General features: G+C 55.0%; 1 protein-coding gene across 1 annotated transcript in view; it reads right to left on the bottom strand.

The window, feature by feature from the left end:
* Nucleotides 1-589: 589 nt before the first annotated feature.
* Nucleotides 590-26,665, bottom strand: part of LOC140192756 (filamin-A-like) — a 44,729-nt gene continuing 18,653 nt past the window's right edge. Inside the window, exons 8-28 of the mRNA XM_072250254.1 lie at nt 26,341-26,478; nt 22,876-23,002; nt 22,182-22,318; nt 20,860-21,053; nt 19,263-19,376; nt 18,409-18,552; nt 17,386-17,509; nt 16,480-16,640; nt 15,025-15,115; nt 13,284-13,453; nt 12,340-12,457; nt 9,830-10,092; nt 8,157-8,754; nt 7,132-7,305; nt 6,549-6,711; nt 5,731-5,891; nt 5,201-5,368; nt 3,911-4,034; nt 2,905-3,061; nt 926-1,115; nt 590-686 (exon numbers count right to left, since the gene is read on the bottom strand). Of these exons, the coding sequence (XP_072106355.1) occupies nt 646-686; nt 926-1,115; nt 2,905-3,061; nt 3,911-4,034; nt 5,201-5,368; nt 5,731-5,891; nt 6,549-6,711; nt 7,132-7,305; nt 8,157-8,754; nt 9,830-10,092; nt 12,340-12,457; nt 13,284-13,453; nt 15,025-15,115; nt 16,480-16,640; nt 17,386-17,509; nt 18,409-18,552; nt 19,263-19,376; nt 20,860-21,053; nt 22,182-22,318; nt 22,876-23,002; nt 26,341-26,478 (3,557 nt within the window). The 3' untranslated portion in view covers nt 590-645. The remainder of the gene's footprint in view (nt 687-925; nt 1,116-2,904; nt 3,062-3,910; nt 4,035-5,200; nt 5,369-5,730; nt 5,892-6,548; nt 6,712-7,131; nt 7,306-8,156; nt 8,755-9,829; nt 10,093-12,339; nt 12,458-13,283; nt 13,454-15,024; nt 15,116-16,479; nt 16,641-17,385; nt 17,510-18,408; nt 18,553-19,262; nt 19,377-20,859; nt 21,054-22,181; nt 22,319-22,875; nt 23,003-26,340; nt 26,479-26,665) is intronic.

The raw sequence follows: 26,665 nt of genomic DNA, 5'->3' as shown, positions 1-26,665 counted from the left end.
AAGGTGCAAATCCATGGTCTCACGACACTAATGGATGCCTATCATACATATGACATCATCATCAGGTAACATGATGTATGACATCATGATCAGGCGCCATGTCGTAAGACATGGCAATCATGGTCTTTCCATGGCCATGATTGTTCTTGGCAAATTTTTTTCTGCAGGAGTGGTTTGCCATTGCCTTCTTCCTCCGGGCAGTGCCCTTACAAGACAGGTGACCCCAGCTATTATCAACTCTCTTCAGAGATTGTCTGCCTGGCGTCAGTGGTCGCATAACCAGGACCTGTGATGTGCCCAACTGCTCATACGACCATTCACCACTTGCTCCCAAGGCTTCACGTGGCCCTGATCGGGGTTGTGGGGGGGGGGGGGGCTAAGCAGGTGCTACACTCTACCCAAGGGTGACCTGCAGGCTGGCGGGGCATGGGGGGTGGGGGGAGGATCGTCTTACACCTCTTTTAGCCGAGACGCTTGTCCACCCCCGCCACATCGTGAGTCCTGATGAAGAGATTCCGCCCCACCATCAAGACATCGCCAACCAGTTCCGACCTAACGTGCTCCGTGGTTGTTAAGGGAGGGGAGGGAGGTGGGGGTGGTGGGAGGAGCAGGGAGCAACAAGCATAAAACTAAAGACAAGGTGACTCAGGCAAGCATCTTACCTAGGCCGTGACCTCCGATTGACACTGAGGTGAAAGGGCAGAGAGCAAGGAAAGTCAGGTGAGATTGTGCTCAGGAAAACATAATTTAAAAAAAAAAATGAGCGTTGAAACCGATTGAAAATAAAATTGAAAAGTGTGCAGCTCTGGGTATAGAGGGTGTGTGTGCGCGTGGACAGGGGGTGTGCGTGACGTCGTAGCAGCTCGGCAAGTGAACGCTCCGCGCCACCCGCGCGCGCGCCATTCCCCCCACCCTGCCCCCTCACCTGTGACCGTGCACTTGCTGGCGTCGCCGGTGGGCAGGGCTCGGATGCGGTACGGGGAGTACGGGATCTCGTCACCACCGTACTTGATGAGGATGGTGTAGCGGCCGGCCATGGCCGGGATGTAGGAGACGGTGTAGGTGCCATCGCCATTGTCGCGGATGTTCGCCTTCCTGGGCTTCCCCTCGGGGTCCTGCCGGGGAAAATCGGAAGGTCGGGTGGGGCATTTTATTTTGAGATGGCGTTATCATTTCAGAGGATCTGTCCTGGGATCGTCACAAAGGCACGGCAGCACCAGTACTCTCTTAGAAGTTTGCAAAGGTCCAGCATGTCAGCTAAACTTTTACACACTTCTACAGATGGGCAATGGAGAGTGTCCTGACTGGTCGAATCACGGCTTGGTATGGAAACACCAAAGCCCAGGAATGGAACGGTCTACAGAAAGTGTTGGATACAGCCCAGTCCGTCACAGGCAAAGCCCTCCCCACCATTGAGAACATCTACTCAGAGCTCTGCCACAAGAAAGCAGCGTCCATCATCACCACCCAGGCCATGCTGTCTTCTCACTGCTGCCATCGGGAAGGAGGTACAGGAGCCTCAGGTCCCACACCAGCAGGTTCAGGAACAGTTATTACCCCTCAACCATCAGGCTCCTGAACTGGCAGGGAGAACCTCACTCACCCCAACACTGAAGAGATTTTACAACCTAGAGACTCACTTTCAAGGACTCTACAACTCATGATCTCAGTGTTATTTTTTAGTTTTGCAACAATTGGTTATTTTAAGGATAGTTTTTTTTCATGAATTCTATTGTATTTCTTCATTTTCCTGTAAATCTCTGCAAGAAAATCGGGGAATATGGGTCCAAAATTCCTTGAAAGAGGCGTCACAAGCAGATTTGTTATTTTTTCATTATTAAGTGCAGTTCTGAACAATAGCCAGATCAGAAATGCTGATCAAGTCAACCAGTTCCCGGAGAGAACTCTGACAGGCCAGTCAGATGGTTCACTGCAGCTCAGCGATAGAAACAGGCACAAGGGTCACGAGCCCCTGTACCCCAGAAACACAGCTGAGCAGTGCGGCAGAGGTATGTGCTATGCATGACCTGATCTGAAAGCACCAAGTTGACTCATAACAGATCGTGTTCACGGTGGAACAGCTTAGTCAAGGATGGGGTGATCAACACAGATGGACAAATTATACCTCCACTGCCAGATAGGCTGGTAAACAGGCTTTTGGCACATTCATTTGTTAGGTTCTGTGTCATATGACATCATCATTATGTGCCGTATCACATGTCATGGGTGATCATGGTCTTTGACCATGATTGTTCTTGGCAAATTTCTCTACAGAAGTGGTTTGCCATCGTCTTCTTCCGGGCAGTGCCTTTACAAGACAGGTGACTCCCAGCCGTGACCAACATCTCTAGGAGATCGTCTGCTGGATCTCATAACCAGGGCTTGTGACGTGAGACTGGGCGCGTCGGCCTTCATAAATCAAAGCATTGAGTACAGGAGCTTTGGGATGTTATGTTGAAGGTGTAGAAGATGTCGGGGAGGCCGAATTTGGAGTATCCGGTGCAGTGCTGGTAACCCTGCTAAAATATCGAAAGGCACAGCTGAATGCGTCAACAACCAGCAGGGTGTGGGGGATACGTGGGGGGCAGCCCGCTCTTGTAGCTGACCTTCCAGTGCCAAAGTAGCATACCCACAACTTACTAAGCCTTACCCAGACGTCTGTGGAATGTGGGAGGAAACCGGGGCACCCGGAGGAAACCTACGCGCTCTCGAGGAGATCGACGCATTACCTCTTTAACGAGGACGTTGGGTTGAACTCTGGACTCTGACCCCCCCCAGCCCCCGCGAGCTGCTAACTCTGGCTCCGAAGCTCTTCTGGCCGGCCTCTGAGGGGAAGGGACAGCCCCGGGATCTTGCTGTGCCACCGCACCCACCCTCCCGTCACACAGAGAAGAGGAGGCTCACGGTGATCTGGACCGTCAGTAGGCCCTCGCCCGCATCCTTGGCGTCAATGGTGAACTCCACGGGCAGGCTGGCAGGCACCCCGGTCGTGTTGAGGCCCGGTCCGCTGGCCCTGACCTTGCTGGCATCGTGGGTGGGTAGAACCTTCACCTTGTAGGGGCTGGGGTGGGGGGTATGAAGTGGTGAGGGTGGGTGAAGGAAAAGGGTTCATCAGGCCTTGTCAAGACTGGCCCAGCTCGGGCCCTCGGCCCCCAAGGCCCCGAGCAAACCCCTGTTTACCAAGCACAGACCCTTCCGTCCATTTTACCCTGCGCCCCGATCTCTCTGCTCCCTCATCCCCCACCCCACCCCCCACAGCCCCAATCCCCAGTTCCCCTCCCTCAGCCCACCCATCCCCATCCTCCAGTCCCCCTCCCTCAATCAACAATTCCCTCCAGTGCCCTCCCTCAATCAATAATTCCCTCGACCCCCTCCCTCAATCAATGATTCCCTCCAGTGCCCCTCCCTCAATCAATAATTCCCTCGACCCCCTCCCTCAATCAACAATTCCCTCCAGTGCCCCTCCCTCAATCAATAATTCCCTCCAGTCCCATCCCTCAATCAATAATTCCCTCGACCCCCTCCCTCAATCAATAATTCCCTCCAGTGCCCCTCCCTCAATCAATAATTCCCTCCAGTCCCCCTCCCTCAATCAACAATTCCCACCCTCCAATCTCAACCCTCAATCCCCAATCCCTTCCCTCCCCCAATACTCATCCCAAATCCCTTCTCCCTCGATCCTCATCCTCACCAGTCTCTAAGACCCACCCTCTTCATCCTCCTTCCGTGCTCCCTGCCTTCCCCCATTCCTCAGCTCTAGCATCTTCCTTCCCTTTGCCTGATACCCTAAAGAGAGCAAACCCCAGGTTGGCCTCCTCTCCAACACCCCCCCTCTCCATCCCAGCCCACCCCCAGTTCCCCATGGATCACTGTCCTGGTCCTGCCAGTTGGCAATAGGACATCCACCCACCTCCGTGGGATCTCCTGATCACCGTACTGGACGCCAATGGTGTAGGGGCCTTCACAGGTGGGGACGTAGTTGACCGTCTTGGTCCTGTTGGGATTGTCCACGATCTGCACTGGTTCCACCACCCCTGAGGAAGAGGGGAGAGAGAGAGAGAGAGAGCATAAAAACGGAAATTGATTGGTTGCAGGGATGCTTTGATAAAGATACTGGGGGATTTTGGGGTCCATGCCCATGGACCTTGCTTAGTCAGAGTGTCAAAGGTCACAGGGAGAAGGCAGGAGAATGAAAAGATAGGATTAGAAAGTTTGCAGATGTCATGAAGGTTGGTGGTGTTGTGGATAGTGTAGGAGATTGTCGAGGTTACAACGGGACACAGCCAAGATGGGGAGCTGGGCTAAGAAGTGGCAGATGGAGTTTAACCCAGGTAAAGTGTGAAGCAATTCACTTTGGAAGGTCAAATACGGCAGGATGCTTAGCAGTGTGGAGGAACTGAGGGATCTCGGGGTGCATGTCCTCAGATTCCTCAAGGCTGCCGCGCAAGGGGGCGTATGACTTGTTGGTCTTCATTAGTCAAGGATTGAGTCCAAGAGCCGCAAGGTAATGTTGCAGCTCTATTAAAACATGGTTAGACCACACTTGGAGAATTGTGTTCACTTCTGGTCGCCTTATTATAGGAAGGATGAGGAGAGGGTGCAGAGGAGATTTACCAGGATGCTGCCTGGATTAGAAAGCATGTCTTAAGAGGATATTAATGAATATATAATGGATATTAATTAATGAATATAATGAATATAAGAGGATATTGAATGAGCTGGGGATTTTCTCTTTGGCGTGAAGGAGGGTGAGAAGTGACTTGATAGAGGTGTACAAGACGATAAGAGGAACAGAATGAGTGGACAGCCAGAGACTTTTTCCCAGCGTGGGAATGACAACTACGAGAGGGGACAATTTTGAAGTGATTGGAGGAAAGTATAGGAGGGATGTCAGAGGTATGTTATTTACACCGAGGGTGGTGGGCGTGTGGAAAGTGCAGCCGGGGGTGGTGGTACTTTAGGGAAATTTAAGAGGCTCTTAGATAGTCACATGGATGATAGAAGAATGGAGGGATATGTAAGGGGGGGAAGGGGTGGATTGATCTTCAACTAGGTTAAAGGGTCAGCACAGCATTGCAGGCTGAAGGGCTTGAATGTTCTAGGCTCTATATGTCAGTGATTATACACCGGATTTTGATTTTGAAATAAAGAAGAGAGCTCGCCAGGACTAAACAAACGAGCAAGACCGAAGCTGGCAAACCTTTAGGCCCAAGCACGCTGACGTTGAGAGGGGCCACTCCTGCCTTGCTCGTGTCAACAGTGAAGGATTGTGGGACGTTGGCTCGGACGTTGTTTCCTAGGCCCTGCCCCGAGCACTTGACCTTGGTGGCGTCGACGGTGTCTCCGACCGGAACCTTGAATGGACTTCCTGTGTGCGAGGAGGAGAGAGAGAGGTGGGGAGACAGGGAGAGAGGTCAGGCAGCGGTAAATCGTCCTGCAGTCTTCTTTTCTCCGTCAATTCAGAGATATGGCATGGCCGACAAACGCCCGCCGCCCAATTACGCCCGCATGACCAATTAACCTACTAATCCACTCAGCGCGGGGGAAACCGGAGCACCCGGAGGAAACCCACACAGCCACGCGGACAAGGTACAAACTCCTCACAGGCACCGGTGGGAATGGAAACGCAGTCGCTGGTGCTGTCAGAACCTTGCGCTGACCATGCTGCGCCAGGAGATACAGCGAGGATCTCCGCCCACCACCACCCCGCTCGCTCTCCCGCGGCCTCACCGGGTATCTGCTGGCCTCCGTAGGTGATGATGACGTCGTAGGTCCCCGGCTCATACGGCGTGTATTCCACAGAGCAGCTGCCATCTTTGTTGTCCTTGCAGGTGATCTTGGCCTCGGACGGTCCTTCGACAGCGAGGCCCAGGCCACCGGTCCCTGCGTTCCTGCGACCCGGAGCGGGGAGAGGAGGGGGGAGAAAAACGGTTTGAGATTAAACCAGGGAGAGGAGACGTGGCAACACTTGCGGGCATGATCCTTGCTGATTTGATTTGATGCAAACGACATATTTCATTGCATGTTTAGCTATACATGTGACAAATAAAACTAATTTTTTTTTTTAAAAAGGATGTTTCCTATAGCGAGAAAGCCCAGGACCAGAGGACACAGCCTCAGAATCGAAGGATGCCCATTTAGAACGGAGATGAGGAGGAAATTCTTTAGCCAGAGGGTGGTGAATGTGTAGAATTCATTTCCAGAGACGGCTGTGGAGGCCAAATCGTTGGGATTTTCTAAAATGAATGTTGATAGGTCTTGATTTAGTGATGATGTCAAAGGTTACAAGGAGAAGGCAGGAAAATAGGGTTGAGAGAGATAATAAATCAGCCACAATGGAATAGTGGAGCAGACTCGATGGGCTGAATGGACTAATTCTGTTCCTATGCCTCATGGCACTTCGGGGACAACCTCGACATGTTGGCAGGCACTGCTGACAGCTTCATGGTGGGACAGGCAGATGTGAACCACTCTAACCTGACCCCGCGTCCCACGATGAGTGGAGGGGAGGGCGCGATGGGCAACCCCTTGGCCACCCCGAGTCTCACCTGGTCTCCACGGTGAACTTGTTGGGCTTGTTGGTGATTCCACCATCCAGGCCTGGTCCATAGGCCCGCACCCTGCCGGCGTCACAGCCTTCCTTCACGGGCACCTTGAATGGGCTCTTGGGAACGGGAGAGTCGTCATAGGAAACGTCGATGGAGTGTACACCTGGTGGTGGGGGTGGGGAAGGGATGGCAAGGAGAAACGGGGAGACGAGATCATTAACATCACCTTGAGGCTGTAAAAACCCAGGCCTCAGGTCTGGGTGTGTCTGCACCCGTGATGCCCCCTGCCCCTGGCACCCTCCCCTCTCTGCCACCTGTCCCACACCCCTCCCGTGGTGCTCCACCCTCGCCATTCCCAACATCCCTTGCTCCCACCGGATTTACAAACTCGCTACCCGCTCCACGTTGATGAGCCTAAGACTTTTGCAAAGTATTCTGGAAATTAAAATGGCTGCCACATCTCTGTCTGAAGTACGATCTCCTCCCCCACCAAATCTTGAGGCTATTTCATCTGGTTCCATTCTCATCTTCAACCCCTCCCCGCACCACCCACACCCAGTACACCAGCCCCTCAGCTTCTCACCTTCCTCAAACGGAGTGTATTCAACTTTGTAGGTACCGTCACCCTTGTCCTGAATCACAGTGTCGGTGTGGGAGCCTGAGGGGTTGGTGATGCGGGCTTGGACGTGCTTGCCCCCGGAGCTGGTCAGCTTCCGGGCGTCCACCTCGAATTCCGTCGTTGCCTCCCGGTACACTCCTGGGAGGGTGGGAAGGGTTTGGGGGAGAGAAGAGAGACCGGGCGTCAGCGCGAGGTACCTCATATCCGTCCACGAGAGAACCTGACCCCTGACCTCAGCTCCCACCCTCTGCGCGGGGACAATAGTGCGGGCCACTGTACGGCCAAGACCCTCACGCACCGATGGGCAGTTGTGGGGATGAGGAGGGGAGGGGGGACGGGGGGGTCTGGCAAGGGGAAGGGGGAGAGAGTCAGGAGGGAAGGGGGGGCAGGTGCAAGGCCACCTCAGAAGGTAGGGCGTAGGGAAGAGTTGGAGGGTGATGGAGGGGAAAGGGAAAGGGTTGAGGGACGGGAGGGCATGTTGGCTAGGATGCTGGCGATGAAGGGAAGGGGCTGGGTGCAGAGGTGGATGAGAGCGAGGAGAAGCAGGACCCGAGGGGACAGGCGGTGGGGATGGAAGGGGGGCAAGTGGGGGCCGCGTAGGCTGCCGTAAGTCTGAGGAACCGCTGTCCCAGCCAAACAATGACCTCGGGACCCCGGGGTACAGGTGGTGGGTAGAGAGGGGTGAAAATGAAACAGGGTGTGAGGAGGACGGTGGGAGAGGTGTACCATTCCCAAACCGCCCCCCTCCATCCCCACGAGGAGTGAGACACCCTAGGCCTGTTCCACGCTGGACGGATGCAGCAGGGAGACAGAACCCCTTCCAGAAAGTTGGATAGAGACACCACATCGCCCCCACCCAAATCGGCAGAGTGCTGTCCTGACGATGTGAGAGATGGTGGCCCCCGCCCCCAGTGGACAGAGAGACCCCAGCTGAGGGAACGGGCGGGGAGCGCCCTTCACGGATTCGAGGGACTGGCCACTGAACTCACCCAGTCCCTCCACTCCGGGCCCGTAGACCTGGACGCCGGAAGTGTCGATGGCCGGCTCCACCTCCAGCTTGGCAGGGAAATTGGGCACAAGCTGCCCGCCGTATTTGATGGTGATGGTGTAGGTGCCCGGGTAGAGGGGGATGTAGGTGATCGTATAGGTCCCGTCGCCGTTGTCCTGCACGTGGACCTCAGCCGGCGCCCCGGACTCCGAGATGATCTCGATGGTGAGCTCGGCCGCACCAGCGTTGCTGCAGTCCACCACGAAGTTGCCCAGCTCGCCGGCCCTGGCCCGCTCCAGGCCTGGCCCTGAGGCCTTCACCTTGGATGCATCGAAGGAGCCCTGGACCTTGGCCTTGAAGGGCGAGCCAGGAATGTGGGACTCAGCGAACAGGATGTTGATGGAGTAGTCACCGGGCTCGGTGGGGAGGTAGGACACGGAGCAGGTCCCGTCACCATTGTCCAGGCACTCGATCTTGGCCTCACAGGGGCCCTCCACGGTCAGGCCGAGGCCTCCCGCCCCGGCTCCCTTCGTGTCGATGGTGAAGGGGGCAGGCGATCCCACCACGCCACCTCGCAGGCCTGGTCCATAGGCCTTAACCTGGGGGAACGTGGAAGCAAGTGATAGACCACAAGACACAAGAGCAGAATGAAGCCATTCAGCCCATCAAGTCTACTCCCCCATTCCATCATGGCTGATTTATTATCCCCTCTCAACCCCATTCTCCTGTCTTCTCCTGTGATCTCCGACGCACTTACTAATCAAGAACCTATCAAACTCGGCTTTGAACATACCCAATGACTTGGCCTCCACAGCTGCCTGTGGCAATGACATTCCTCCTCACCTCTGTTCTGAAGGGACATCCTTACATTCTGAGGCTGTGCCCTCTGGCCCGAGACTGCCCCACTACAGCAATCATCCTCCGCACATCCCCTCTACCAGGGCCTTCCAATGAGATCCACCCTCATTCTCAAAAACTCCAGTGAGTTCAGGCCCACAGCCATTAAATGCTCCTCATACATTAACCCTTTCATTCCCGGGATCATTCTCATGAACCTTTCATTCTTGGAATAATACATTGTATCATTTTTTAACGCATGCATTTCTAAATGACAATAAATGGAAACTGAACTAATACCGATGAACCTCCTCTGGACCTTCTCCAATGCCAACACATCCTTTCTTCGATAAGGGGCCCAGAATTGCTCACAATACTCCCAAGTGCGGTCTGGCCAACGCCTTACAAAGCCTCAGCATTACACATCAACACACACAAAACGCGGGAGGAACTGAGCAGGCCAGGCAGCACCTATGGAATAGAGTCGCGCTCGAGGCTCAGCTTACGAACTTGCTCGAAGTGAACGCTAACATCGCATTGGTCTACCTCATCACCCACTCAACCTGAAAATTAACCCCTTGGGAATCCTGCACGAGGACTCCCAATGTCCCTTTGCACCTTGGAGCTTCGAATTTGCTCCCCGTTTAGAAAATAGTCGACGTCTTCAATCCTGCCACCAAAGTGTACGGCCGTACACTTCCCTGCGTGCTGGCTTCGTGTTTGCCTTCATTACTAGTGACTCAACCTTACCACAAAGTCAGTGAGCCAGTGAAGGTGGCAGCAGCCCCCCGCCCCCTGCAAACCCGCCCACCACACGCCTCCGACCCGATGACTCACCTTGGAAGGGTTGGAGGGGGCCACAGCCTCGACAGGGAAGGGGCTGCCCGGCACGGGGATCCCGTCGTAGGTCAGGTCCACCTGGTAGGGCCCCTCAGTCTGGGGGATGAACTTGATGATGCTGTTGTCCGCGCTGAGCCCCGGCTCCACCTTGCAGGGCACCACCTTGTTATTGGGACCCAGGATCTTGGCGGCCACCTTGCCCTGCCCTCCTGCGCCCTTCGACTTCACCGTGAACTCCTGGTCCGTGCTGACCTCCACCTCTGTCGGGGGGGGGGGGGGGACAAGATTCGGGCATTCAGCAAAGCAGGCCCCTCTTCCTCCGCCCCCTCCCTTCTGCCCTCAGCCTCGGTTATCCGCAGAAAGCTAGCTGGCCCTTCTGCCCAACTCTTTCATGCTCACCAGGGTTTCCATCTGAGCGAGTGCCATTTGCACGCGATTGTCCGCATCTAAAACTGTAACAAACTTCTACAGACACGCAGGGGCGTGGCTGTGTCGCCGCGTGGTGTGGAAATGCCAGTACCCAAAAAAGTTTACAGAAAGTAGTGGACACAGCCCAGTCCGCCACAGGCAAATCCCTTGCCACCTCTGAGCACACCTACAAGGAGCACTGCCCCGAGAAAGCATCATCCATCATCAGGAACCCCACCACCCAGGCCATGCTCTCTTCTCGCTGCTGCCATCGGGAAGGAGGTACAGGAGCCTCAGCTCCCACACCACCAGATTCAGGAACAGTTACTACCCTTCAATCATCAGGCTCCTGAATCAGAGAGTCATAATGCCAAGAAAAGTACAGTCCTTCAGTCCAATTAGTCTGGGCTGAACCATTTAGGCTGCCTACTCCCATCCACCTGCTCCGGTACCATACCCCTCCCATCCAGGTACCGATCCAAACTTAAACCTAGTCCATGCAGAAACCATTTAAACTGCCGACTCCAATCGACCGCACCGGGGCCACAGCCCTCCATTACCCTCCCAACCATGGACCTATCCAAACTTCTCGAAAACGTTGAAATCCAGCTCGCATGCTCGTTCCACACTCTCACCACCCTCTGAGGGAAGAAGTTTTTTCCCTCATGTTCCCCGTAAACTTCTCACCTTTCACCCTTAACCCATGACCTCTGGCTGTAGTCCCATCCAACCTCAGTGCAAAAAGCCTTCTTTCATTTACCTTATCTATACCCCTCACGATTATGTATACCTCTATCAAATCTCCCCTCAATCTTATACGTTACAAAGAATAAAGTCCTAACCTAACCAATCTTTCCTTATAACTCAGGTCCTCCAGTCCCAGCAACATCCTTGTACATTTTCTCCGCACTCTTTCAAAGTTATTTAAATCTTTCCTGTAGGTAAGTGATGAAAACTACACACAATACTCCAAATCAGGCCTCACCAACGCCTTGTAAAACTTCAACATCCCATCTCCTGTACTCAATACTTTGATTTATGTGCCAATGTGCCCAATAGCTTTCTTTGCGACCCCTATCTAACTGTGACACCGCTTTCAATGAATTATGGACCCGTATTCCCAGACTCCTTTGTTCTACCGCACTCCTCAGTGCCCTACCGTTGACTGTGAGAGGCCCACCCTGGTCTTACACAGTGACCAGCGTGGGTGACTTCACTCACTACATCCCTCAACGGATTCCACAACCTATGGACTCACTTTCAAGGACTCTACATCTCATGTTCTTGGTTTAATCTGTCACTTACACCAGGTGGGACCCGCTTTCAGGCTTCTGTGTCTTCCGCCCAAGGGGAGAAGAGAGAATGCCCGGGGTAGGTGGGTGATGGTGGGGGGTATTGCTGCTTTAATGAGGCAGAGGGAAGTGTAGACAGTCTGTGGAGGGGAGGCTCGTTTCTGCGATGTGCTGAGCCGTGTCCACGACTCCCAGCGGTTTCTCACGGTCACAGGCAGAGCGGTTGCCATGCCGAGGCCGTGATCCATCCAGACAGAATGTTTTCTATGGTGCGTTGATAAAATCAATGCCACTCCGCCGGACTTAACCCTAGTCAGGACAATTTACAATGACCAATGAACCTACCCACCCGTGTTTGGACTGTGGGAGGAAACCGGGGCACACGGAGGAAAGCCATGCGGTTACGGGCAGAACGTACAAACTCCTTACAGGCCGTGGCGGGAACTAAACCCGTGTCGCCAGTACCGTAAACCGTTGTGCTAACCACTATGCCACCATGTTTGCTCCAGACTGTCGTGGAAGCAGAGGCGCAGGAGAATTTTCTTGGCCTTGTTGGACCAAGACTGGCTTCTGGTGACCTCACTCCCAGGAAGTTGAACCTGTCGCCCCTGTCGATCGCAGCACCAGGCACGCGCATCCCCTCCCTCCCACTTCCCAAAATCAATGATTTGCTCTTTTCATCAGCTATGTAAGATGAGGTTTTCACTGTATACGAGACAATAATAAACCGAATCCAGAACTCCCCCCCCCACTGTCCCGCCAACCCCGCAGATCCCAAACCACTCCCCCCCCCCCCCCCACACTCACTGTCGTTGAGCCCGGTGATTTTAATCTTGCTCAGGTCGACGGAGGGCGCCACGCCAACATTGAAGGGGCTCTTGGGGATGGAGTCGCCTCCATAGGTGACACTGATACCAAGGTTACCCTGTAAGGCAGAGCGGGAGGTGGGGTCAGCAGGTGGGGAACTCTCTTGTCCACTCGGCCCATCTATCACCTCCTGTTTCTGTCTGCGTGTGTGCATCTGTGTCTGTGTGCTGGTGACACCCACCCTCCGTCCCGTGACCACGGAGATATTCAGCCCACAACATGTGGACATGGAGCAATGCTTCATATAGTGAGGGAGTCTAGGACCAGAAGGCAGAGCCTTGGAATACAAGGATGTCCCTTTGGAACGGAGATGAGGAGGAATTTCTTTAGCCAGAGAGTGGTGGAATCTGTGGAATTCATTGCCACAGGCAGCTTTGGAGGCCAAGTCCTTTGGTATATTTAAAGCAGAGCTTGATAGGTTCTTGATTAGTCGGCGTGTCAGAGATTATGGGGAGAAGGCAGGAGAATGGGGTTGAGGGGGATAATAAATCAGCCTTGCTGGAACGGCTGAGCAGACGATGGGCTGAATGGCCTAACTCTGCTTCTACTTATGTCACAATGCACTCACAGCACAGAGAGGTCTCAGGGTGGGACTCTCCACCTTCTTCCCATGACTGTGGAGGGGGGGGGGGTTGTGAAGCCAGTGGGTCTCGCTCTCCCTCCCTGCGGCCCTTCCCTTGGGGCACTTGGACCCCAACCCACTAGTGAAAGGTAACCGGGGCTCCTCCCTGCTTCCCGCCTTTCCTCAGCCCCCACCACAGGGGGAGTGAATCAAACCCTCTGACCTGTTGAGGAGGAGGGGGTGGAGGATGTAGGAACAGACCTCCCGAGTGGCCTGCTGGATGCCGGGGGGTTATGGGTCAGGGGTCAGAGGGCGACCTTACCTGCTGCACTGGCGTGTACTTGACAGTGTAGGTCTCGTCGTGGTTGTCGACAATCTCCATGTCTCGCACCGCCTCACCCTTGGTCGGCCCGGTGAACTGGGCATTGGGTTTGGCCTTGCCAGCTCCCTTGGTGTGGACTGTGAAGTGGGTCGGTTTGCCCATCTCCACTCCTGGGAGCGAGAGAGATAGACAGAGGCAGAGACAGACAGAGAGACAGAAAGAGTGAGAGAGATAGAGAGAGAGAGACAGAGAGAGGGATGGAGAGAGGTAGAGAGAGAGGAGAGAGTGAGAGAGAGAGAATCAGTCAGACAAAGACAGAGACGCAGAGAGAGACAGAAAGAAGAAAGGGCAAATGAGAGAGATAGAGAGAAAGAGACAGAGAGAGGGATGGAGACAGACAGAAAGAGAGAAAGAGAGAGAGAGAGAGAGAGAGAGAGAGAGAGAGAGAGTGAGTGAGACAGAGAGGAGAGAGATAGAGAGAGAGAGAGAAAGAGAAAGAGAAAGAGGGAGGGTGAGACAAAGAGAGACACAGAGAAAAGGGAGGAGGGTGAGAAAGAGGGAGAGGGACAGAAAGAGAGAGAGAGACAGACAGAAACATAGAGATTGAAAAACAGGATGGAGGTGGGTGAAAACAGGGATGTATATCAGCCCCTCCCATTTCCATTTCCTGAGGACCCCAGTTGAGCTCACACAGTCCGGTCCCCTCCCCCCACACGTGCACGCGGATGCCTGTTACAGCCCCTCACTGTGACGGGGGCTGCCTGCTCCTCCGGCGTCACATCTGTCCCCCAAAGAACCCTCCCTCCCTCGTCTCCACCACCGGTACACAATGGCTGCAGAGTGCCCTGCGGTCAATGGACCGGGCCACTCCCGGACACGACACGCCTGGCCCCACAGCTGGGACCCCACCTCCCGGCATGGGATTGCAGCCTCCCTTCATTGCCCCTGGGTCAGAGTCCCAGAGAGGCACAGGCGTTCATTTTAAGGATGGCGCTGAGCCACAGTCTTCATGGAGATTGAGGTTCAGATTTTGTCGGGGTTTCTTTAAGGCTTGCAGGGATGGATTTGGGCGACGGAGCGGGGGGATTAGGGGTCAGGTATGGGTTTAGAGGGAGGGTTGTGGAGAACTAGAGGTCAGGCTGGAATCTAAGCCTCTGTTCCACATTCGAAGGCCATCAACACAGAAAAGTGAGACATCACGGGTCGGAGGCTGGCCCTGCAGACCTCCCCCCAAGGGTCAGCGGGTTCCGGAGTCGGAGTTTGCACGGGCAGGAGGAGCGAGATCCGACGGCTTCGCGGATCGGTGAGGCCGGAGCTCGAGGCCTAGTCCTCGGTGTCCCGTTGTCGAGTCCAGAGTTCCGAGGCCCAGTGTCCGGTGGTCGACAGGTCCTGGGATCGATGACAAGGATCGAGGCTCGCGGTGGAGGGGGGAGAATCGGAATTCGAGGTCCTTCGGCTGTCGCCGCGAGTCGTTGAATGTCTGAGAGTCAGCTGAGCCTGCTGAAGGCCCTGGGTGGAAGAATGCTTCCCGCCTGTCCTCGGGGGTGGAAGCCTGGGTGTGTGTGGGCTGCTGAGCATTGTGGGTACCGCCATGTTGGCACCAAACTATGTGGCGACACTTGCAAATGACGCACCTCACCGCAGGCTTCAACTTAAATTGAAAGGGTGTGACCTTCCCAGCACCATCCCGTGCGACTGCGAAAAACCCCACAGACCCCGTCAAAGGGAGGCGGATCCTTACCAGTCCGGCTCAGTCCGGGACCCTCGACCTTCACCTTGCTGGCATCGTGGGACGGTTCCACCTTCACGCGGAGGGGGCTCATCGGAATGGCCTGGGGGGGGGGAAACGGCAGAGGTCAAAGTTGACAGCACGCTCCCAGCCGAGGCTGGTACATTCACGTCACCGTGAATTACAGAGGAGGAGGTGCTCACTGTCTTGAGGCAAATTAGGGTGGATAAATCGCCAGGGCCTGACAAGGTGCCCCCTCGGACTGGGGCAGAAATTGCAGTGGCCCAGCAGAGGCATTTAAAACTTCCTCAGCCATGGGAGAGGTGCCAGAGGATTGGAATTCAGTTCCGTCGTTTAAGAAAGGCTCAAAGAACAAGCCAGGAAATGATAGGCTTGAGAGCCTGACGTCAGTAGTAGGAAAGTTTTTGGAAAGCTTTCTGAAGGTCTGGATATATAAATATTTGGATAGACAAGGACTGATTATGGATAGTCATCATGGCTTTATGTGTGGTAGGTCATACCTAACCAATCTTAAGAGAGGAAGTTACCAGGAAAGTTGATGAAGGAAAGGCAGAGGGTGTTGCCTATATGGATAACAGCCAGACAGCATTCTGCCTCCTCTACCTCCACCCTGTCCCACAGAGACCGGGCAACATTCGGCCCCTCTACCTTACCCTGTCCCACAGAGACCGGGCAACATTCGGCCCCTCTACCTCACCCTGTCCCACAGAGACCGGGCAACATTCGGCCCCTCTACCTCACCCTGTCCCACAGAGACCGGGCAACATTCGGCCCCTCTACCTCACCCTGTCCCACAGAGACCGGGCAACATTCGGCCCCTCTACCTCACCCTGTCCCACAGAGACCGGGCAACATTCGGCCCCTCTACCTCACCCTGTCCCACAGAGACCGGGCAACATTCGGCCCCTCTACCTCACCCTGTCCCACAGAGACCGGGCAACATTCGGCCCCTCTACCTCACCCTGTCCCACAGAGACCGGGCAACATTCGGCCCCTCTACCTCACCCTGTCCCACAGAGACCGGGCAACATTCGGCCCCTCTACCTCACCCTGTCCCACAGAGACCAGGCAACATTCGGCCCCTCTACCTCACCCTGTCCCACAGAGACCGGGCAACATTCGGCCCCTCTACCTCTATCCTGTCCCAGAGCAACCGGGCAACATTCAGCCCCTCTACCCCACTCTGTTCCATAGAGACTGGGCAACATTTGGCTCCTTCTCCCCTCCCCGGCCTGTTCCAGAAGTCTGACTGACAGCCCCCTCCATTTTGCAAGGTGCACCCCCCAGCCCCAGGGAGCCGATGTCCTCTGCTCCCTAACCCCAAATCCCATTCCTTTCAGATCCTTTGACTGCCTCTGTCTCTCTACCCCTCAGACTAACCCACTCCGGCGAGGGGCTTGGGAAGGGTCGCCGAAGGCTTGCAGGTGGAGAGGCCTTCCCACTGACCTGGTCGGCGAACAGCACCATGATGGTATAGTGGCCCGCACCGGGGGGAGTGTACTTCACGGTGAAGGTATCGTTGTCGTTGCGGATAATGTCAAAATCGATGTCGGCCTCCGCTGGCCCCACCACACCGGGGGCACACTTAATCCCGATGCTGATGTCACCTGCAGTGGGGGAGATAGAGCCCAGTCACGTCGGTGAACCCTGCACTGACACTCGCCCCCCACCAACTCCCTCCTAAGAACATAAGACCGTAAGATATAGGAGCAGAAGTAGGCCATTCAGCCCATCAAATCTGTTCCGCCATTCAATCATGAGCTGATCCAATTCTTTCAGTCATCCCCACTCCCCGCCTTCACCCCATACCCTATGACGTCCTGGCTAATCAGGAACCGATCTATCTCTGCCTTAATGACTTGGCATCCACAGATTTACTGCCCTCTGACTAAAGTAATTACTCCACATCTCTGTTCTAAATGGACATCCTTCAATCGTGAAGTTGTGCCCTCTTGTCCTAGAATCCCCTACCACGGGAAATAACTTTGCCATATCTAATCTGTTCAGGCCTTTTAACATTTGGAATGTTTCTATGAGATCCCCCCTCACCCCCCTCATTCTGCTGAACTCCAGGGAATACAGCCCAAGAGCTGCCAGACGTTCCTCATACAGTAACCCTTTCATTCCTGCAATCATTCTCGTGAATCTTCTCTGAACCCTCTCCAATGTCAGTATATCCTCTCTAAAATAAGGAGCCCAGAACTGCACACAATACTCCCAGTGTGGTCTCACGACTTCCTTATAGAGTACGTTAGCCTGCCACCCATTTCGGTTTCTGTCCTGAGTACACAGCTCCACCCACTCCCTCCTCCCCTCCCCACTCAGATGCCAGGGAAACGGGACCCTCGTTACCTTGTCCGGCCTCAGCGCAGTCTACGGTGAAGTACGTTGGCTCAAAGGCCTTCAGGCCTGTTTTCGCCACCCCCGGCCCGTAGACCTTGACCTTCTGCGGGTGGCTGCCTGCTCCGACATTGACCTGGGGTCAGGAGGGAGGCCGGAGGTTAGAGGCCAAGATTCAACATTCAACTTTGTTTCTCACGCGCACATTGAAACACGGGGTGAAATGCCCGCAAAAGTCACTACACGTTCCGGCGCCGACACAGCGTACCCACAATGCTCGGCAGAACAACACAGAGCACAAGAAGCAACGAAACAACGACAGCGAAACGAGCCTCATTTCTTCCTCCCTCCTGCACAGACATCCAACCCCAGGACGGTGTGTAATCTTCAGCCTCCTGGATTCGGAGGCCAACGTACTAACATTGGGCCTCCGACTTCCTCAGCGGACTCACAGAGATTTGCTGACTGGGGGCTCCGGCCACTTTCCAGACTTCCAATTCAACCCTCAGGCCTGGATGCTCAGCATCGACCACAAATCTGCCGATCACCGGCCACCAGGCCTCCAGCTCCGGACTCGCCGATGGCAGGACCCCGAACACTAGGCCTGAAACTCTGGCCTTGCTGTTTCGCAAACCCAGGCACCCGCCAGAACTTGGTCCTCCTGCCCGGGTGGAACTCTGATTCCAGAACCCGCCAGCAGCCTCCGTCCACGCTGGTCTGCCGACCGGACATCCTGGCCCGGTCAGCGAGCCGGCCGCGAAGCTTCAAATTCAGAGAGGAGAATTAAGATTCAGGCCTGCCCTCTAATACCCCCACATACCCGTCACTAAAACCAAACCTGACCTCTAACACTCTTCTCTGTCCCCAAACCATCCCTACAAACCTACAAAGTACTGAGAAACAAATCAAACTGAGGCGCAACCTGAACGGGCAACTCAGCTGGACTCCTGTCTCAGATCTCAGGTCAGGGGGCGAGGGAAAGACCCGTGGCGGAGATGGGTGGGGGGGGGGGCTGGCTGGAAGCGGAACACTCACCCGGAAGGGGCTGTTGGGGATGCTGACCCCGCCCCAGGACACCAGGACGGTGTGTTTGATTGGCTGCTTCGGCGTGTAGGAGCACGAGTACGTGCCGTCTTTGTTATCGCGGACCCGCACGTCGATCGACATCCCCTCCGCGTCCTGGGGGGGGGGGGAAGAACGAGCGCAGTTAGAGAAGGAGGAGGGAGGAACAGACAGCCGGGGGAGGAGGAGGGGAGGAATGGACGCCCGAGGGGAGGGGGGAGGGAGAAACAGATAACTGGGGGGGGGGGGTCGGTGGGGGTGGAAAGGAGTGGAACAGACAACTGAGGGGGACAACAGGAACAGATGCCGGAGGGGTGGAGGAGAGGAGGAACGGACACCCATAGGGGAGCAGGGAGGAAAGGATGACCGACAACTGGTGGGGGGGGGGTGGAATTGGACGCCCAAGGGGAGAGTGGAGTAATGGACAACCGAGGGGAGGGGGAAGGAATGGACGACTGAGGGGAGGTGGAGGAATCGGACGTCCAAAGGGGAGGGGGGAGGAACGGATGACCGGGGGGAGGGAGAGGGGGGCAGACTCGAGAGGAGGAGGCAAAGGAGCTCAGAGCAGGAGGGAGATAGGGAGCATCAGAGATGCTCAAGGGGTGGGGGAGGGAGAGGGGGATGGGGCTGAGTCACTGGAGGGGAGGGAGGAGGAGGTGAGACTCAAAGGGAGATGGAGGGAAGGCAGAGATGCAGGAGGGTAAGTGGAACGGGAGACAGAAGGTGCAGGGGAGAGTGCGTGAGGGAGGTAGGCAGAGAAAGAGGTGGGAGGCAGGAGGGGAGAGGGAGGAAGGGAGTTGATTTGGGGAACGTAGAGGTGCCCGTACCTGGCCGTACACCTTCAGCTGGCTCTTCCCCGCACTCTTGGCGTCGATGGTGAACTCTGCCGGCTTGTTGATGACATTCCCCGTGCTCTCCAAGCCTGGGCCGTAGGCGCGAACCTGCAGGTGTCGGGGAGGCAAAGGGAGGGAGTGGATACTCGGCTACAAGTGCCGCTCGGTGAGAGCCTGTCAGCACCCCTCCCCGTCCCACCACCCGCCCTTGGGGGAGGGGTTGGTCGCCGGTGTCCTCCTCTCTTGTCAGAATGAGAGAGGAGAACAGAGATCACAGGCAACACACACAAAATACCAGAGGAACTCGTCATTGAGAACCTTCACTCTGTCTGCCGCAAGAGGCCACCTCTCCCAGATTCAACTCCCCATTCTGATATGTCGGTCCATGGCCTCCTCCACTGCCACAATGAGACCAAACTCAGCTTGGAGGAGTGGCACTCATATTCCGTCTGGGTAGCCTCCAAACTGACGATGTGATCATCGATTTCTCAAACTTCCAGTAACTGACTCCCCTCTTTCTCTTTTTCCATTCTGGATCCCCTCACCTCCCTCTGGGTCCCCTCCTCCTTCCCTTCCTCCCAGGGTCCACTCGCCTCTCCTATCAGATTCCTTCTTCTTCAGCCCTTTCTTTTCCACCAATCACCTCCTAGCTTCTTACTCCATCCTCCCCTCCGGCCCACCCCTCTTCCTCCTCACCTGGTCTCACCTACCACCCCTCCGCCTTCTTGTTCTGGCTTCTTCTTTCCAGTCCTGAAGAAAGATCTCGGCCCCCAGCACCCCCCAACCAACCTTCTGCCTTCTTCCTCCTCTGTTTCCAATCCAGATGAAGGGTCCCGACCCAAAACATCGACTGTTTATTCATTTCTGTTGATGCGGCCTGACCTACCGAATTCCTCCGGCATTTTGCTTGTGTTGCCAGCGTCTGCAAGAATCTCGTGTTCTGGGGTCCAGGGTGGGGGTGGGGGGGTGATCAAGGCAGGGTCCTCCCCCACCCCGCGGCAGGAGACAGGGTGGGCAAACAAGAGGCCGCTAAAGGCAGTGGACAAGTACCAGAGGTCATCGCCAGGGTTAAAGGTCAATAGGGTCAAGTGAGGCCAAGACACCAGCCTTCCCAACACCCCGTGGAATGTGGGGAGGAGGGGTACGTCATCTTTTTGGTCAGAGAGCGGAACAAATATTTTCCCTCTGTAACCTTTGTTATTTATTTAGAGAGATACAGTGCCCTACAAGCTGCACTGCCCAGCAACCCCTGAAAAATCCGATTTCACAATGACCAGCAAACTTTGGACTGTGGGAGGAAACCAGAGGAAATTCATTACAGAAGGTTCCGGAATCCGGAATCCGACGTTGGGAATGTCCCGACCTGTAAAAGCATCGCGTTAACTGCTACACTCTTGAGCGGCCTGGAGGCCTCCCACAGGGTCAAAGGTGAGGGGGCATTGGGTAAGATCACAGGTTGAAGATTGGCCCCAAAAGCAGGGTTGCAGGGTCCCTGAGATCCCCACGAGGGTGTGAAGAGGACAGGCAGCCTCCCACCCCCCACCACCCTGCCCTGACGCCCCCCAACCCCCTCCCCTCACTGTCTGCTCACCTTGTCGGGCTTGAAGTTGGGCGGGGCGGCCTGGATGTCGGCCATGAAGGGGCTGTACTTGATGTCCTCGTTGTTACAGAGGACGTGGACGGCGTACTCCCCGGGCTCCGTGGGCCAGTAGCGGACGTCGCACGAGCCGTCCCCCTTGTCGTCACACTCAATCTTGGCTTGGGACGGCCCCTCGACGGAGAAACCTGTGAGGGGGTGTGGAGGAAGGGCGGTTACGAGTGGCTGTAGAGAAGGCTGACCGATATCAGCGGGCACCTTTCCTAAAGACGGGTCGGACAAAATCTTTTTTTCCAACTTATTTTGATTTGGGAGTCCTTGTGCAGGATTCCCTGAAGGGTATAACTCGCAAGTTGTGTTGGTGGTGAGGAAGGCAAATGCAACATTGGCATTTATTCTGAGAGAACTAGAATGTATAAAAGCAAGGATGTAATGCTGAGATTTTCTGAGGCACTGGTCAGACATTAGTTGGAGTATTTTGGCCCTTTATCTAAGAGAGGATGTGCTGGCATTGGAGAGGATCCAGAGGATGTTTACTATAACGATCCTGAGAATGAAAGGGTTAATGTACGAGGAGCATTTGAAGGCTCCGGGCCTTTATTCTCTGGAGATCAGAAGAATGAGAGGGGATCTTATTGAAACCTATCGAATACTGAAAGGTCTAGATAGAGTGGATGAGGAGGGCGTTTCCTATAGTGGGGGAGCCTAGGACCAGAGGGCACAGCCTCAGAATACAAGGATGTCCCTTTAGAACAGAGATGAGGAGGAATTTCTTTAGCCAGAGGGTGGTGAATCTGTGGAATTCATTGCCACAGATGGCTGTGGAGGCCAAGTCATTGGGTATATTTAAAGCAGAGGTTGTAGTCAGGGTGTCAAAGATTACGGAGAGAAGGCAGGAGAATGGGGTTGAGAGGGATAATCAATAAGCCATGATGGAATGGTAGACCAGGCTCGATGGGCCCAGTGGCCCAATTGTGCTCCTATGCCCTGTGGTCTAATGGCCCAATGAGGCGAGCCGCCCATGTGACCAATTAACCCACGAACCGGTGCTTTTTGCCACGTGGGAGGAAACCGTAGCACCCGGAGGAAACCCACGCGGTCACAGGATGAACATAGAAACACATTTCAGACAAACTTCGACCAACACAGGCCAGGGCTGAGCGGGGGGAGGAATCTGGAGCCGCATGGCCGCGGGGAGAACATGGCTCAATGGGCCGAACGGCCAGCTGCTGCTCTGTCACGGATTTCTCCCGACAGCTTGTAACTGCAGACCCCTCCCCGTGGCCCCCCCCCACCCCGAGCCCAGCGGCACTCACCCAGGGTCCCAACGTCGGTGCCGATGGCCTCCACCACAAAGTCGGCCGATTGTCCAGCCACTCCTCCCTCCAGGCCTGGACCCCACGCCCTCACCTTCTGAGGCCCGGCCTCGGACCCCACCTTCACCTCGAAGGGGCTGCGGGAGGAACGGGAGGAGGCTCGCTGAGTTAGGCACAGAGGAAGTGGGCCGGAAGGACGGGCACAGACAGGGAGAGGGGGACCGCGATGAGGGAGGGGAGTGCGAGGGGCGAGAGAACAGAGCGAGACAGAGCGCAAAGGGGAGAAAGAAAGGGCGCAGAAAGAGCCAGGCAAGAGGGAGAGAGGGAGGGTGGGGGAGAGGAATAGACGGAGAAAGGGATGGTGCTGGGGAGACGGGGAGTGTTGGGAGAGGGGTGGAGAGAGGGGGGGGGTGGAGAGAGGGGGGGAGGGGAGAGAGGGGGAGGGGAGAGAGGGGGATTGGGGGTGAATGGGAGGGGGAGAGAGAGGGGATGGGGAGGGAGGGGGAGACGGGAGAGGGGAGAGGGGAGAGGGGATGAGGGAGGGGGAGAGGGCGGTGAATGAGAGTGGAAGAGAGGGTATGGGGGAGGGAGGACAGAGATATTCCAGACAGTGTGGGGGCCGTGAGTAGGAAAGGAGATGCAGAGAGGGAAGGGGAGGGAAGGGTTCAAACGGGCCGGTGAGGGAAGTACACACCTGCGAGGAATGTGCTGGCCGCCCCAGGTGATGGTGACGGTGTAGGTGCCTGGTGTGTTGGGGTAGTACTCACAAGCGTAGACACCTTCGCCCAGATCCTTCTGCCTGACCAGTTCCTCGAGACCCTCTGGGAGTGGAAACAAGACACGGTCAAACACACCTCCCCGCCCCACAACCACCCATGTTCCTGCCCAGTATTCCCTCGCAGGCTGGGGAATTTTTGACAAAGTTCATCTGATGCACAGTGGAGAGTATCCTTCCTGGTTGCACCACGGCCTGGTATGGAAACACCAATGCCCAGGAATGGGAAAAGCCAACAAAAAGTGGTAGATAGGGCCCAGTCCATCACAGGCAAAACCCTCCCCGTCATTGAGCACATCCACTAAGAGCTCACCACAAGAAAGCAGCATCCATCGTCAATGATCCCACCACCCAGGCCATGCTCTCTTCTTGCTGCTGCCATCAGGAGGAGGTACAGGAGCCTCAGGTCCCACACCACCAGGTTCAGGAACAGTAATTACCCCTCAACCATCAGGCTCCTGAACCAGTGTGGATCACTTCACTCACCCCAACACTGAACTGATTCCATAACCTATGGTCCCACTTTCTATGACTCTACAACTCATGTTCTCAGTTTTAGTTTATTTGCACAGTTTCTCTTATTCTGAACGTTGATTGTTTATCAGTCTTTGTTTGTGTGTAGTTATTTTGCAAACTAAATTGTATTTCTTCTAAATGCCTGCAAGAAAATGACTCAAGGGGATACAAGACCATATGACATCATCGTTATGTGCCATTGTATGACATCATCGTTATGTACCGTGCCGCATGACGTGGGTGATTATGGTCATTCCATGACCATGATTGTCCTTGACAAATTTGTCTGCAGAAGTGGTTTGCCATTGCCTTCTTCTAGGCAGTGTCTTTACCAGACGGGTGACCCCAGCCATTATCAATACTCTTCAGAGATTGTCTGCCTGGCGTCAGTGGTCGCATAACCAGGATTTGTGATCTGCACCGGCTACTCATACACCCATCCACCACCTGCCCCCATGGCTTCACATGACCCTGATCGGGGGCTAAGCAGGTGCTACACCTTGCCCAAGGGTGACCTGCAGGCTAGCGGAGGAAAGAGCACCTTACACCTCCTCTGGTAGAGACGAATCTCCACCCCGCCTTATAAGACATAGGAGCAGAATTAGGCCACTAAGTCTGCTCCACCATTCTATCATGGCTGATTTATTATCCTTCTCCATCCCATTCTCCTGCCTTTTTCCTGTAACCTCTGACACCCTGACTAATCAATAACATATCAGCCTCTGTTTTAAATCTACCCAATGACTTGGCCTCCAGCCGTCTGTGGCAGTGAATTTCACAGATTCACCACCATCTTCTCATCTCTGTTCTAAAGGGACGTCCTTCTAGTCTATGCCTTCTGGTCCTAGACACCCTCACTACAGGAAACATCCTCCCCCTGTTCACTCTGTCAAGGCCCACAATATTCAATAGGTTCCAGTGAGATCCCGCCCACCCATTCTTCTAAGCTGAAGTGAGTACCAGAGTCGTCAAACACTCCTCATACGTTAACCCTTTCGCTCCTGGGATCATTCTTGTGAACCTCCTCTGGACTCTGTCAAATGGCAGCACCTCCCTTCTCAGGTGAGGAGTCAGTTTAGTGCTGAGGTGAGGGAAACGGGTCCAGGAGCCCGGTAGGTGTAGGACAACAACTGCTCCCAAACCTGGTGGCCTTGGGGCCCCAAGACTCTTGAACCTCTCACCCAATGATAAAGAAGAGGGGGAGACAGGTCAAACATAGGCAGACGGGACGGGCTCATTCGGGGGACCTCAGCTGGCACAGAGTACTAGTTTCCATCGCGGGCCTTGACGCCTTAATCTGGCTTGAAGCCCGGCCTGCCGAGCTTTGGTTGCTTCAAGGTGCTGTACCAGCATTCTCACAAGTCAAGGTCGCCAAATCCTTCAGGAGACTGTAAAATTGCCAGTTTGTTTTAGATGGCTCAGAAGTCAGGTTCTCAAAGGGAAACTCCAGTCTGCAGGTTGCAGCGATTGTTGTCCACAGGTAGATCTAGAAGTTTTGTAAGCTACCAGCAAAACGTCATCGTATTTCACCAACGCCATCCTGTGGTGAACATTTGCTGTAATCATGAGACCCCCACCATGCCTCTTCTGACAGTTCCTGTCAGGGCGGGAGGTACAAAAGCCTGAAGTCCCACACCTCCAGGTTCAGGAGCAGCGACTTCCCTTCAACCATTCGGATCTTGAACCATCCAGCACAACCCTACTCACCACCTCAGTCCAGCAACACTGTGACCACTTTGCACTAGAGAGGATGGTGTAAATCATGGCCTTTCTTGCAAAACTCACCAAACGCTAACAAACTTCTATAGGTGTCCTGACGAAAGTACCCCGACTGGTCGCCCCGTAGTCCCCTGCGAGAGGACCCGAAACTTGTAGGGGTTGGAGGTCTGCCTCAATGACCCGGAGAGCTCTGTTGTCCTTGTGCTTTGGCTTTTGATTGGGTCACCCATGTCTGGTAGAGACCAGATTAAGAGTGGTCAACCTGTCCTACAGGTTTGGGGGTTCATCTCAGGGCTAACAACCCTGACTGGGAAAACAAAACTGCGACGGGAACGGCAATGAAGAATCTTTCTACAGCTGTGTGTGACAGAGTTGGATGACCTTTGTCGCTGCCCAAATGCCAGTGGCATAAGTTGCCCCGAGGTCTGCTACGGCAATTTGAATGCGCGGGTCATAAGTCCAGAGAGTAGTGGACACTACCCAATACATCCCAGGCACATACTCTCGCCAATGTCGGCAGTATCTTGCAGGCATTCACAGTAGAACAAAGAAATACAACAGAGTCAAATGAAAAACTACACCAAGGCTGACAAACAACCAAAGGGCAAAATACAAAGAAAACACAAATAATAATAATAAACAAATAATCTTGAGAATGTGGAGTCCATGAAAGTGAGTCTGCAGGTTGTGGAATCAGTTCAGAGGTGGGGTGAGTGAAGTGATCCACACTGGTTCAGGAGCCAGATGGTTGAGGGGTAATAACCGTTCCTGAACCTGCTGGTGTGGGACCTCCTTCCCGATGGCAGCAAGAAGAGAGCATGGTGGAGATTTTGGGGATCCTTGATGACGGACATACTTGTAGATGTGCTCAATGGTGGGGAGGGCGTCGCCTGTGATGGGCTGGGCTGTGTCCACTGCTTTCCCGTTCAAGGGCGCTGGTGTTTCCGTACCAGACTGGGATGCAACCAGCCAATAGACGCTCCACCCTGCGCTCTTTGTTGAAGAAGAAGCATTACTTCATCAGAGGGATTGAAATTCTGGTGTGGGGGCAAAAAGAGGCAGATCTTGTTTTCCCTCCGCACCCCCCCCCCCAGCAATATCCCGACACGTCCCGGCGAACCGTGTGCCCCTCCCGGCCCCGCGACTTACTCGGGTCCTTCACCAGCACCTTCAGCTCCCCGCTGCCCGCTCCCTGGGTGTACACTTTGAAGTCCGCCGTCTCCTTTAGCCGCACGCCCTTAGGCTGCAGCCCCCTGCCGATGGCTCGGCAGGCGTTGGGGTTACACGCTGTGGGGTGGGGCGGGGAGGGGACAAGAAGAAAAATTTTTTACAAAAGGAGAGGGGAGTGAGTGAACTCCAGATAACCTGTTCTCCTGCAACCCACCCACAGAGATTTCCCAGCCAATACCCCTCCCGCCCGATGGGGTGGGCCAGTGGTGTGACGGGGGCGGGGCGGCAACATTTCTGGCGGGGG

This window comes from Mobula birostris, unplaced genomic scaffold (assembly GCF_030028105.1).
Source record: "Mobula birostris isolate sMobBir1 unplaced genomic scaffold, sMobBir1.hap1 scaffold_2497, whole genome shotgun sequence".
NCBI classification, from domain to species: domain Eukaryota; kingdom Metazoa; phylum Chordata; class Chondrichthyes; order Myliobatiformes; family Myliobatidae; genus Mobula; species Mobula birostris.
Note: the sequence above shows the minus strand (reverse complement) of the source record. Positions and strands in the feature narration are given on the sequence as shown.